We start from the raw sequence: 11,516 nt of genomic DNA, 5'->3' as shown, positions 1-11,516 counted from the left end.
AAAGTGCATCATGCGTAACATTTTTTTGTTAATTATTGATAGTATTTTAAGTAATATCTAAACGTACTTTTCACCGATTTGTCTCAATGTCGTAACGAGCAGTCAAAAGATATCTAAGTCTTCAGAGTGCAGAAAAATGTATATCCTGTTAAATAGTTAATCATATTAGATAGTATACATTGGTATGTATGCATATGTTTGTATATATGTACATTATATTACAGATATCATCATGAAAAGGGGTATTTCGTGCTAATCCACTCCAGCAAAACCTTGAGAACCTTCAATCGCTTTTACCAATTTTTCCCTGAGTTGTTGATAACTTTCGTAAGGTGGTAAATCAATACGATTAAAACTGAAACCGGGATAGAATTTTCAAATTATAAATATCTCAATTTAATTATTGTGTTTTAAATATTTCAAATCTAAACGTTTCACGTTGACTTAAAATTACACACTTACCAAGTATGAGCTCTTGGATAATTTTCTGGAGTACCCCATTTTTCAATCGTAAACAATTGCGGTCCGTTGCTACCATAAAGTTCTTTAAAACCATTCATCGGTACTCTTGATGTACCAGTTACAAACTGTAAAAGTCTGGATCTCATCTCGTTACTAAATGAAAGCACTACTCGCCAAAACCACTGAACAACGATGTGATTAGCATGATAGTCTCCTTTGTACAATGTATTCTGTTTCCAGTCTCGTACATCAATATGTTGAATACCACACATCAACAATTCTAATTCGTGTTCGTCAAATATCTTTACCAACGTTGGTGGTATAAGAGCATTAAAACCTTCCAAAAATGCATTCATTTGTTCTTGAACTCTTGAGACAAAACGCCATTGTATAACTAAAGCGATATATTCATCCTTATTTTCATTTGTTAATGGTACATTAGCACCATCCGGTTTCAACTCTCTTTGAGATGTATGTCCAAAACTTTCTTCATCGACAGAAAATGTAAGTTCCAATTCACTGGGATCGTTCTCCTTGATCCATAATAACGAATTATAATATTCGGAATCAACGCTCTCCATATCTTTTAAATCAATAGGTTTAGCCAACATCATTTTATAAAAGGGTCGAATGAAAAATGCTGAAAAGAAATTACAATTTTATTTACACACACACCATCTCTTTAAGAAATGTTTAATACTCTCGATATAATTAAAATACTTCTTACCGTCTAACAGTTTTCCGTGGTAAACAGCCATGCCCGCTATGCGACCAATAAATTTGAAGTAATTTAAATGTTCTTCATTACATACTCCCGAGAACGGATTAATTTGCAAAGTGTAATTGTCCCTATAAAGTATTAATCATTACTTCATTTCTATATATATTACGTCATGTAAAAGATGTCTGTATACTTACGTAGCAGAATATTCGAACAATCCATAATAAGGATTGAACATTTCTTTAGAAAGTAGGAAAAACCATTCGCGCGCAAGACCGCCGTAATCCAAACCGACTTCCCCTTCAAATTCAACCCATAATTTTGTCTTTAATATTTCTACTCTGTTGACTGAACTGATAATGCGGTACGAATCTTCTAGAATATTATTTCGGCTAACTTTTATTTCGAATTTGTTAGGAACATTATTCTGAAAGAACAATTCAAAGAGTCAACAATAAAGAAGGAACGAATTTACCAAGAAACTTTTTTCAGTATCGTATACTTACAGGCTTCCTTAATTGAGACTTAAGATATTCGTATTTACGTTTGTAATCTCGCGAATATGGTACAGCCGGTCCAGCAATTTGAGGATTAGACATACGTGGATCCTCCCATTGCGTTGTTCTTGTGTCTATAAAGAAAAACAAAAATATAGAATAAAAACTATTATTTTCAAATTTTTCAACACTTAATAAAATCTTGACGTACTATGATCAATGAAAAATATCCGTCCGTCCGTATGAACTCGTTCTTCCCAACCTTCGGGAAGCGGGCCAAGTTGATCCAAATCACTTCTTGGTGTCGTTGCAGGAGCAATATGATTAGGTATCGAACTTGGACGTCCTGTTCGGGGATCGATCCATGTTGTTGTCCTTGCAGTATGATCAATAAAAAATACTCTACCGTTCGGAGCTATTTGCATACCCCATCCAGGTGGTAATCCTTCATCACTTAACGGAATTGTAGGTTTCGGACTTTCAATCTGAACATGCAATAATAGCAATAAATTAAAACAAAATATTCATACATCATAAATATTCATAATGCAATAATACTAACTTGTTCAGATGATCGCCTAGATCCAGCAGGACTGTCCACGGTTTCATCACTCTGCAAGTATAATATTAACACATATTCACATAAAAAATAAAATTTTACATGTTTTAAAAGTTCTCATAACAAACTCGCTTGTGTAATAGTCTATGTACAATACGGAAATTTACGGTGGTGTTAACATTCTCTTAATACATTACAAATTTATCGTTACTATGTTAGTACGTAGTACATTAATCAGAATCGTGCATATTAGATACGAAAATTAGGAAAAGGTACATTCAAAGGATATTAAATCAACATAAGTTTCAAGACTATCAATTTGTAATACAGTTATATGGTGAAGTTTCGCAACTCTTGGATTGCGTTTAAGAAAAAGGTGATATAAACGTTTATTTTCTCAATGAGGAACACACATTTCTTGTGAATTTTATATAAGCTTTATTTCTTCAATATGAACAAAGCGTTATATGTTTATAGATGAGTACCTGGTCTTCATATTCACTAAGGTAGCCACGTTGATCAACAGAACGTCCGGAGTCTGAAGATGTATCCCCACTAAACCCTCCCCTATGACTCTCAATCTCATAATCTCTCGCGTCAGAATCCTCGTTTTCCTCGCGTAGAACTTCACCATCCTTACACACACATGCACAAGATTTGCTACATTTTGCATGCTAATTATTACATTTGTTAGAAGATTATTATAAAGCTTGGACATTAAAAGATACATAATATTATTTCACTTCAATAATTCATGCAAAATGATATGAATTAATGAATCACTCGTATGGTCATACATTGCAACATAATGATAATTATAGTATATGAAAACACATACTGATAATTAAAATATAATTTAGTTCTTTGTTATTATTATTAACACTACAATATTAATAATTTATTATATACGTTAAAGACATGAACATAAAAAGCATGAAAAGTCTTATCGTCAATCCTATCCTACTTTTACGTTATGAAGCAAACTCGTAAAGATTACGTAAAGTCGTAAGTCATACGTTTTGTGCGTGTGTGCGTAAATCCTTACACACATTTAATCTATGTAAATTTTGAAATAGATGGAATGGAGTATTTTGTAGCAATACAATTACTTAAACAATAAAAGTTCAGACTATTTGAGACATTCCTCATACAAATGATAATAAATATCATGATATTACCTGAATCGAACTTCTATGTCTATCTTCATCCGCGCTAATGTGGTAACGTCGTTGAAATTCAGTAGCTGCATTATCAAACATTCGCTCCATTGCCATATTTCCACTAGGTGTAGTAGTGCTACAAATAAATGGGAATATTTTAACATCACATGTATATTTACGAGAAAACATGGGTAATATTCGATACATACGATTCTGTTGGACGTTCCCATTGCGTAAATCTTGCTATATGATTAACGTAATACGTTCGTCCGTTTGCGTCTTGTCTTTCTTCCCATCCTGGTGGCAGAGGCCTGTTCATCATTATCTATAAAAATATTTCGTTCAAATATTATTTTGCATATACTGGTAAAGAATTTTTATGATTTTCAAATCATAAACATAATTATGCATACATCCGCAGCCTGCTCCACCGGACTATTAACTGGTTGCACTATCTCCCATCCTCCCGAGTCAGATGCAGTATCTCCATTGTCATTCTCCACAGTTGATGAATCCGAAATGTATGCATGGTATACTTCCAAGGTACCCTTCACTCTCGAACGCTGACTGGAATGATTACTAGCCATATCCTCGTAAGTTAATCATTTTGCATTCGCAAATGAAAAATACGAAACAAATATTTGAATGAACTAATTATAAAAATCAGTGATGTATGGCCACTAAACGTGATGAAAAGGACGAACTAATTAAAAATATTATAACAGTGCACACGTAAATAAGAGCAATGACAAACAATAAACGATTATTAAATATTTTACATAATACATTTGTAGTTCGAAAACAATTTAGAAGCTGAACATATTAAACGTTAAAATATGAAAGTACTCAGCATTAAGCATATTATATAAATGTACTTACCTACGTGGTCTAAGACAATAACGCCTAGCAGGAATCGTACGACCTTCTTGCTCTTTAGGTACATTGATCAATGTTAGTTCTACCATTCCAAGAAAATCATCTCTCGTCAACCTATTTTCATCAAATACTTGTAGCACCAATTTGTGTTCAATAGGTTTAACCTAATGATAAATCACATATTCATTAATATTTTCCATTTGCCTTAATACAAAAAAAAAAATATACTAAACTTACTCTAAATATAAATTCTTCCTCCCAGACAGGATTCACAGTCTTTTTCTTAGTTTTAGTGAGTGCTGAGTCTATTGTTTGATCACCACTGATAGTATTTAAGTCGACACGTACATATGGATCGCTGGCACCAAAAATATCCTTCTTTGCTAAATGGTGTCCAGCGATCACTTTCAATCTCAGCTTGCTGGTAGCATCTTCTCTCTGTGTAAGAAAAACATGAAATTATATGGTTACTACCATGATGTAATTTTTAATGCCAAGTAAAAAATGATGAGAAATCGTCACTTCAAATGATGATAAAAATAAAATCACATACACAATTAAATTGTTTCTTCAAAATTATGGTACAGCACACTACTTAAGAAGTGTAAATTTCATTAAGTTGGAGTTACTAAATAGAAAATATTATGAGATGACACATAATAAAATGATACACGTGAAATGTCAAAAAGGAACATTTTCCAAGTGTGGTTCTATGTATGCAGATATGCAATACCAATATTATTAATAAATTCCAATTAATAAGATCATTATTAATGCATCTGGATAGAAAAATGTGTAAAAGAATATCAATCTTCAATTATCGGAAATATAAAAATTTCATTATCGATGCAACGATGTTACTAATCACAAAATTAACAACTTTCTGAAAGTAACACCCTTTCTAAAGTCTATCAATCAAAAATCCAACCTATACTTGTCAAACTGTCAAAATAGTTACGTACAGGTTCCCCATCAGCTCCGGGCGTCGGATTATATCCGTAAGCATGGTTCTCTGCCATTAACGTTAGGTGTAAAGGGTTTTTTTCTAATCGTCGATCACAGTTTCTTACAATTTAACGAGGTTCACAGTTTCTTATATGCCATGAAGAAACCTATTTTGTCTTAACCCCCCTCCGTCACTATTGCATGAACAAAACGGATATGACATACTCGCGTTTAAAAATGGCTAACTTCCTTTTAAATATTCAAATGCGATTAAAATCTAATTTTTTCAACATGAGTAAAGAAAATATCCACGAGACAATGTAATATACATTCTATACGTCACATTCTTCGTGATTTAATCAATGTGGAAAGCAACAAAAATTTGTAGTCACGTTTCGAGGAATACGTCACTTCTAATGCGCGTGCGAACATCTCTCCGAATTTTTATAAGCGGAGATTTCTCTCATCGCATGTAAAATAATGTTGAACAATGTTATCGAAATCAGAAGTATTGCGTTTTTAAATGTAATTGCATTCTAAAGTATACAGTCATAAATTTTCAATCGAAACACGCAAAAAGTGACTCACACCGTTTGTAATGCATTTTTTCCTGTAGTACTCTCCGATAATTCATATATTGTCTTAATATCAGAATGGTCATTTACAGTGATAAGAGGATTAAAACAATATGTATAATAATTCGATTTCTGAATGAGATAAGATACGACAATGATAAGAATAATTCAATTCTAAGCAAGAATGTTAACATAATGGGTATAACTTAGATCCAAAAATATAACTGAATATAATTATTTACGTGTACTGTAGGTTGCTCTGCCAATGAAACTCTTCCTGGTCTTGCATTAACTTCTAAAACCCGAGATGCAGAGCGGTATTGAGTATTCCAGGAATAAGAACGTGTTCTTCGAGGAGGTGATGCCATTCCAGCATATATTGGGTATGTTAAAGTGCCTGGCATCTTGTATTCTTAATCTTTCAGCACTTTACACATCAACACACTTATTATTCACTATTATTCTTACATGTGTCTTACTTTTAATAACTAGTTTAATCAGAATATGGCAAATAAGAGACGCAGTTGTATAATTGCTGTTAATGACCTTTAGTAGAAAATTGGATTTCAATCACAATTAATTGTAACATCTTATGGCAGTATTTATGTACACTTTTAAGTAAACTTAATTCTGCTCTTATTTCTCGTGTAATACTTTCAATAAAACAACACACATCAAGAACTTTGAACGATGTCCTTTAAGCATATATTTATATAAGTACATACACTTCGATATGTGCACTATTAAATACTAACAATAGATCATAAGAAATTGTTACCAAAATGAACAAACAATATAAATATGTTAGAGATTGATACCTTCTATTAGCATTCACTGTTCACTATTAACTGATTACTGATTTACTTGTATCTCAACTTTCAACACATGGGAATGTGTGCTCGTTCATAATTGCAACATCACCTATTTCCAATATGAACGCAGAGTGTAAAACTGCTTCAGATAAGGAATGCTTTAATAAATCACTGAACTGATAACATGTATTTATACAAACATACAATTAACCAGTACAGTGAAACAGCTTGATAAAGATGTATACATATTATACAGGTATGTAGATACAGGTAATTATCCCACAATTATGTATAAGGAAAAATATTTTTGAAGCAGTTACATAAAAATAGTTACGTGTGAATAAAAATTCATATATGTTTATCAATGTTTTGAAGAATTGTTTCTTGATTCTGCTTAATGCTGCCACATAGGATATGTTCTGCTGTGATACTAGATAAGATCAGTTGACATTGAAATATTTGATCTGTTTCCATTCCATAATCAGTGAATACTTAGTTGGAGATCAAATTGTTCAGTAGTGCTCAACCATATAATGCAGCAAAACTTAGAGGAATACATATACACATATACATGTTACATATGTGCACACATATCTATATTATTGTTAGTGAAGGCAAACATTTGTGAATGATCTTGATTACCACTGGTACACTCAACAATAACATATATCGGCCTGCCTGTGCACGTTTTTGACTTCTATATAGTCTATGTAATTCATAATAACATAGGATTCAGCTTGATTTCTAAAAAGAGACATTACCATATGAATTAATTGGTTTACACATTATATTATAATCGTGATCATTAAAATTGGAACGAATTGTGCACACATGATCGTTAATTTAGAAGTGGATTTTGATTCAATATTTCATATTATGTAAATGAAAGATGACAAGTTAGTGTAACAGATAATTAAACGTATAAATAAAAAGGTGCTCTATTGTAACAAGAACAATCAACTCCTTTCTTAGTAAGAATAAGAAATTTTTCTTTTAATTAAAATTTGACAGACAGGTAAGTATTTCCCTGATACAACCTGAATGTGAAGCGCCATCTACGCCAAGAAAAGTGAGACTCGTTCTCTGTAGACCAATGAAATATTAATCATCCCTACCACCAAACCAATCTCTAACTTTTGATCAATTATAATTGAATGTCATAAACATATTTTGAACATTATTAGTCGAGTTGCTGATTATCGTTCCGTTAGCTCTAGGTCGGGGATTTTATTTCTTTTCTAGTAGGCAGTGTTAGATTCCATTTGTTACTAGCAATCTAGTAAGTCACTAATTACACAAATATTTTATAATCATTGCTCTATCTCTTCACGAACACTGACAATGAGTTCGAGAACAATATGCATATGTCGAAGACAGGAAATTTCTGGGGTACTCATATTTATTTTATTTATTACATGTTTTTCTCGTCGATGTGGAAACACACCTTTATAGTTCTGATCATATTTGATTTTGTACGCATGCGTGGTTCGATAGTTTGATCAATTATACACGTCAATTTATGTTTGCGATTTTTAACTTCGATATTTTGCAAGTAGAAAGATAACCATTGTTAATGTAATATATTAAGTACGTACCTCAATTTTTGAACTATTTCATTTCATAATGTACAGATATCAAAATAGTATCGTTTTAATGCCTTTAATGCTTTTCTAAAATTGTAAAATGAATTGGTTAAACTTGCATTTTACGCATTTAATATATGTATATCAATTTTACTAATTTCATACTTAATTACAAAACTAACTCAATATAATTCTTTAAATATACTTGAATAGTGGTAGTTTTGTTTTAACGATTTACAATGATGTTAAATGGTAGTAAATATTGTTACAGAATTAGATTGTAGATTATAACAAATATGATCAATATTGAGTTCGATCTATTTCAATCTTCCTTATAGCGCTGGTAGGTTGCGTGTTAAAGGGACTGGCAGTGAATGGTGTTCAGTTAATGACAGAGGAGAATTTAAGAGTGTGGTTCGCGCGTGTCAGAATATCTCTTGAACGAAACCTCTGATCGTTCACACACGTTAACTAACAAGTTCGTGGGTGTAAAAGTTCTGACAATTCTCCTGTTAGTAAAAGTCAACGTTCGAGCACGCATGATCGTAGCACGGATGCAGCGAACCGCCAGATAGCTTCAATACAGTGTCACATCCGTTGATAGACAAATCATTGTCAGTGCGAAACGGCTATTCTTCGCAATAGTGTATTCAGTCGCGATCTCATTAACACCGTGTTTATAAATATTTTCTCAATGATCTTCGGCAGCGTTTGAGGTAATTAAATATAGTACGTGCGTTCACTGGGTTACGTGAGCAGGACGATAATTAAAACTAATTTGATTCATGATTACGACATATCTAATCATTATCATCTAATCAGCAATGTTCGTATATTGAAATCCCGTTGCGTTATAAAGATGAAGGATAAGATTAAAAATCGAATAATAATACAGTGTTTCGCATTTTCGCAAGGTTTTGTCACAATTAATTGTAAACAAAATACAATCTTTTCAAACATTGTCTAATTTAGTATCCTACACAATTATGTGAAAGCGGAGACTGAAATTACGATTGAGGAAATCTATTTCTACTCGTATCATCTGTAAACACTATTCGTAAAAAATAATCGTTACCGATACCGGCATGTCGACTTTAAAAGCAGTGTAAACTACTGATTGTCGAACACTAGTGCAGTTCAATGTTACGCGCGTAATGAGTCACCGCGAACCAAATTTTGTTTTCTCCATCAAAAGAAGTTGTACATTTTTCTAGATGCAACCGAGAAAAATTCGTTGGGTCGTCCACATCGAAGAAGATCCGCGAGAAGGTGAAAGTGTTGAGGAACAAATATCTTCTATCAAAGGTAAGTAAACATTTATATATTTCAAAAATAAAACTGCTCTACTTTGTTTTGTTAGACACGTGTTCGAAGTCACTCATTTACATATTCTTACTTATACGAGAAAGTATTAATATATTGTATTGACATTCATATTATATAGAAATAGAATTCGTGAAACATACATTTCTTACATTTCATAGACAAGTGTGCTTCCTACTGACGCTATGCATTTCATTTACGGAATTATAAATAAAGATGATTAACTGTCCGAGCGCACGTTTCATAACGTGTTTTACTTTGCCTTGGAATATAATAAATCGTGACATGTAATGTACAAAGAAATCATATTGTTGTCACACAGTTGCATTCAATTTAAATTGTTCAATTACTGAGTATTGTATTCACGTTTCCTCTCTTTAATAGCCCGAAATCAAATATTACCGAATGCTGTCAATAATGTGCCTTATCACATCGACGAACTTGTGAAGTATGTACTGACCTCGGGAATTTCTTGAATGGTACTTCTGGTCTTTATTTTCGAACGTGTTACTAAATTACTGATTTTTCAGCAATTGCAATATGCACACGAATTCGTACTAAAAATGTTTGACTAAAATTCTTATTTTTATCTTCTTTTATTTAGTATGTTTTTTTCGAATGTTTAGGATATCTATTCATTCTGACTATATTAACAAGTATATTTTACTGACTATATATATTCATTTAAATAAAACTTTTTAGACATGTAAAATTTTTTAATGTCAACGGACGTCACTCTTTGTGTACCATTCTGAGTTTATAATTTTCATGTGACGATATTTTTAGAGCAGTACGATATTTTTAGTAAGTCCATATCGTGTAGGAACAGCGACGAGTGCACGTAAACCTTGAAACATTTCAATCAGATGTGTAATTTAATTCTTTGAAGCATATTTTTGTGCGTGAAGCTTTGAAACGTCTCTTCGAAACATTTAAAGAAACTCTAAGTAAATAAATTTTGTAACGTTTTGAAATCGAGTACGAGTATTATAGCTAGACGAGTTTTTCATCTGTGGTGAAGTTTTAGTGTCAGATGCATATATTTCAAATTGCAATATGAAGTTCATTCTTTGATGTTCGAATTTGATATTTGATGCGTCGGCGCTGACTTTCGAAAAGAAGATCGCTTACCAGGCAAGCTTCTCGACACCTTACAGTGCGACGAAAGACTGCTCCGAACGAGGTTGTTCCTTGTTAATGAAATCTATACGTGAATTCATTGTATTATATTGTGCTATTCAGTAAACTGTCATTAAGTGAAATTGATCTGCGCGTACGAGTCAACTATGTACATATGCATACGTATTTCGATTTATAATTCGTCGGTGTAAAAAGGTCACGCGAACTTGTGCTCATTATTAATTAAATAAAGAATATTCAATTTTACATAATCCTTAGTATGCATAATAATAATTGTGTAATATATTTCTTATAACGAGTGATATTAAGATTGTTTACAAGCTCTTAATACCTACTTAAATACGTTCATTGACATCGTGATAAAAGAAGTAAATCATGCTGCTTAATTCACATGAACAGTAACTATTTATGTAGATACCAATACATTTAGTATTGAAAGAAAATGTAAATTGCTTAATATAATGTGTTTATCAGTGTGTTAGCTGGACTATATACAATTATATTGTGCATGTGCTAAGTTTACGTACTTTAATAAAACATGTAAATGAAGAATATTCAGTGACTTTCCAAGTACGACTATAAGTGAAATCAAGGATGGATAATGATATTTGTAAGTATACAGAAGAATAATATTGTGTACGTTGGTGTGCTTCACTCGTAGAAACAATCACAGAATGAATACGTGCGATTATTTGCGTTTAAACTCGATGAATGTCTGAAATTGATCAAATTAGTCGGAGAATTGAAGTCGCGACGCTGTGGGAGGTCTTTGATCCAAAGATATGCTTTTGCAGGACTACTGTAATTTTGTTATATTTCGAACTCTCATAGGTACTAAAAAAATTATAAAATATGAATGAAAT

General features: G+C 32.2%; 2 protein-coding genes across 17 annotated transcripts in view; one reads left to right on the top strand and one right to left on the bottom strand.

The window, feature by feature from the left end:
- Nucleotides 1-6: 6 nt before the first annotated feature.
- Nucleotides 7-7,655, bottom strand: Nedd4 (E3 ubiquitin-protein ligase Nedd4). Of its 8 annotated transcripts, none has more exons than XM_026817965.1 (16): nucleotides 6,614-7,654; nucleotides 6,038-6,490; nucleotides 4,513-4,713; nucleotides 4,279-4,439; nucleotides 3,813-3,978; nucleotides 3,609-3,724; nucleotides 3,418-3,535; nucleotides 2,725-2,874; nucleotides 2,243-2,293; nucleotides 1,892-2,165; nucleotides 1,690-1,814; nucleotides 1,381-1,610; nucleotides 1,190-1,311; nucleotides 463-1,102; nucleotides 213-355; nucleotides 7-145 (listed from the first exon to the last, which is right to left on the bottom strand). In XM_026817965.1, the coding sequence occupies exons 2-15, from the start codon at nucleotides 6,197-6,199 to the stop codon at nucleotides 253-255; spliced, it is 2,619 nt and encodes an 872-aa protein (XP_026673766.1). In that variant the 5' UTR covers nucleotides 6,200-6,490; nucleotides 6,614-7,654; the 3' UTR covers nucleotides 7-145; nucleotides 213-252. The 8 variants fall into 8 exon arrangements, with proteins under 8 accessions (XP_026673766.1, XP_017889139.1, XP_017889141.1 ...); XM_018033650.2 differs by having other exon boundaries at nucleotides 6,038-6,341; XM_018033652.2 differs by having other exon boundaries at nucleotides 6,038-6,222.
- An 849-nt stretch (nucleotides 7,656-8,504) lies between these two features.
- The window catches only part of LOC108630328 (dystrophin, isoforms A/C/F/G/H), a 447,367-nt gene continuing 444,355 nt past the window's right edge, over nucleotides 8,505-11,516 (top strand). For 3 of the 9 annotated variants that reach the window (XM_026817961.1, XM_026817956.1, XM_026817960.1), the window contains exons 1-2: nucleotides 8,572-8,906; nucleotides 9,405-9,495. In XM_026817961.1, coding sequence (XP_026673762.1) covers nucleotides 9,405-9,495 — 91 coding nt within the window. In that variant the 5' untranslated portion in view covers nucleotides 8,572-8,906. Of the gene's footprint in view, nucleotides 8,907-9,404; nucleotides 9,496-10,248; nucleotides 11,264-11,516 lie in introns of those variants that run through there. The other 6 variants (XM_026817964.1, XM_026817962.1, XM_026817959.1 and 3 more) reach the window with 6 other exon arrangements.

This window comes from Ceratina calcarata, unplaced genomic scaffold (assembly GCF_001652005.2).
Source record: "Ceratina calcarata isolate Rehan_Ccalc_2016 unplaced genomic scaffold, ASM165200v1 scaffold72.2, whole genome shotgun sequence".
NCBI classification, from domain to species: Eukaryota; Metazoa; Arthropoda; class Insecta; order Hymenoptera; family Apidae; genus Ceratina; species Ceratina calcarata.
This window is presented reverse-complemented; position numbering and strand designations above follow the sequence as displayed.

What these genes read in the sequence shown, in the direction of transcription:
- Nedd4 (XM_018033657.2), bottom strand. Translation starts at nt 6,199, where the DNA reads ATGCCAGGCACTTTAACATACCCAATATATGCTGGAATGGCATCACCT. An exon ending in GACATAGAAGTTCGATTCAG is followed by an intron (nt 2,875 to 3,417) that starts GTAATATCATGA and finishes TGTGTGTGTAAG; the next exon opens with GATGGTGAAGTTCTACGCGA. An exon ending in TATCCAAGAGCTCATACTTG is followed by an intron (nt 356 to 462) that starts GTAAGTGTGTAA and finishes TCCCGGTTTCAG; the next exon opens with TTTTAATCGTATTGATTTAC.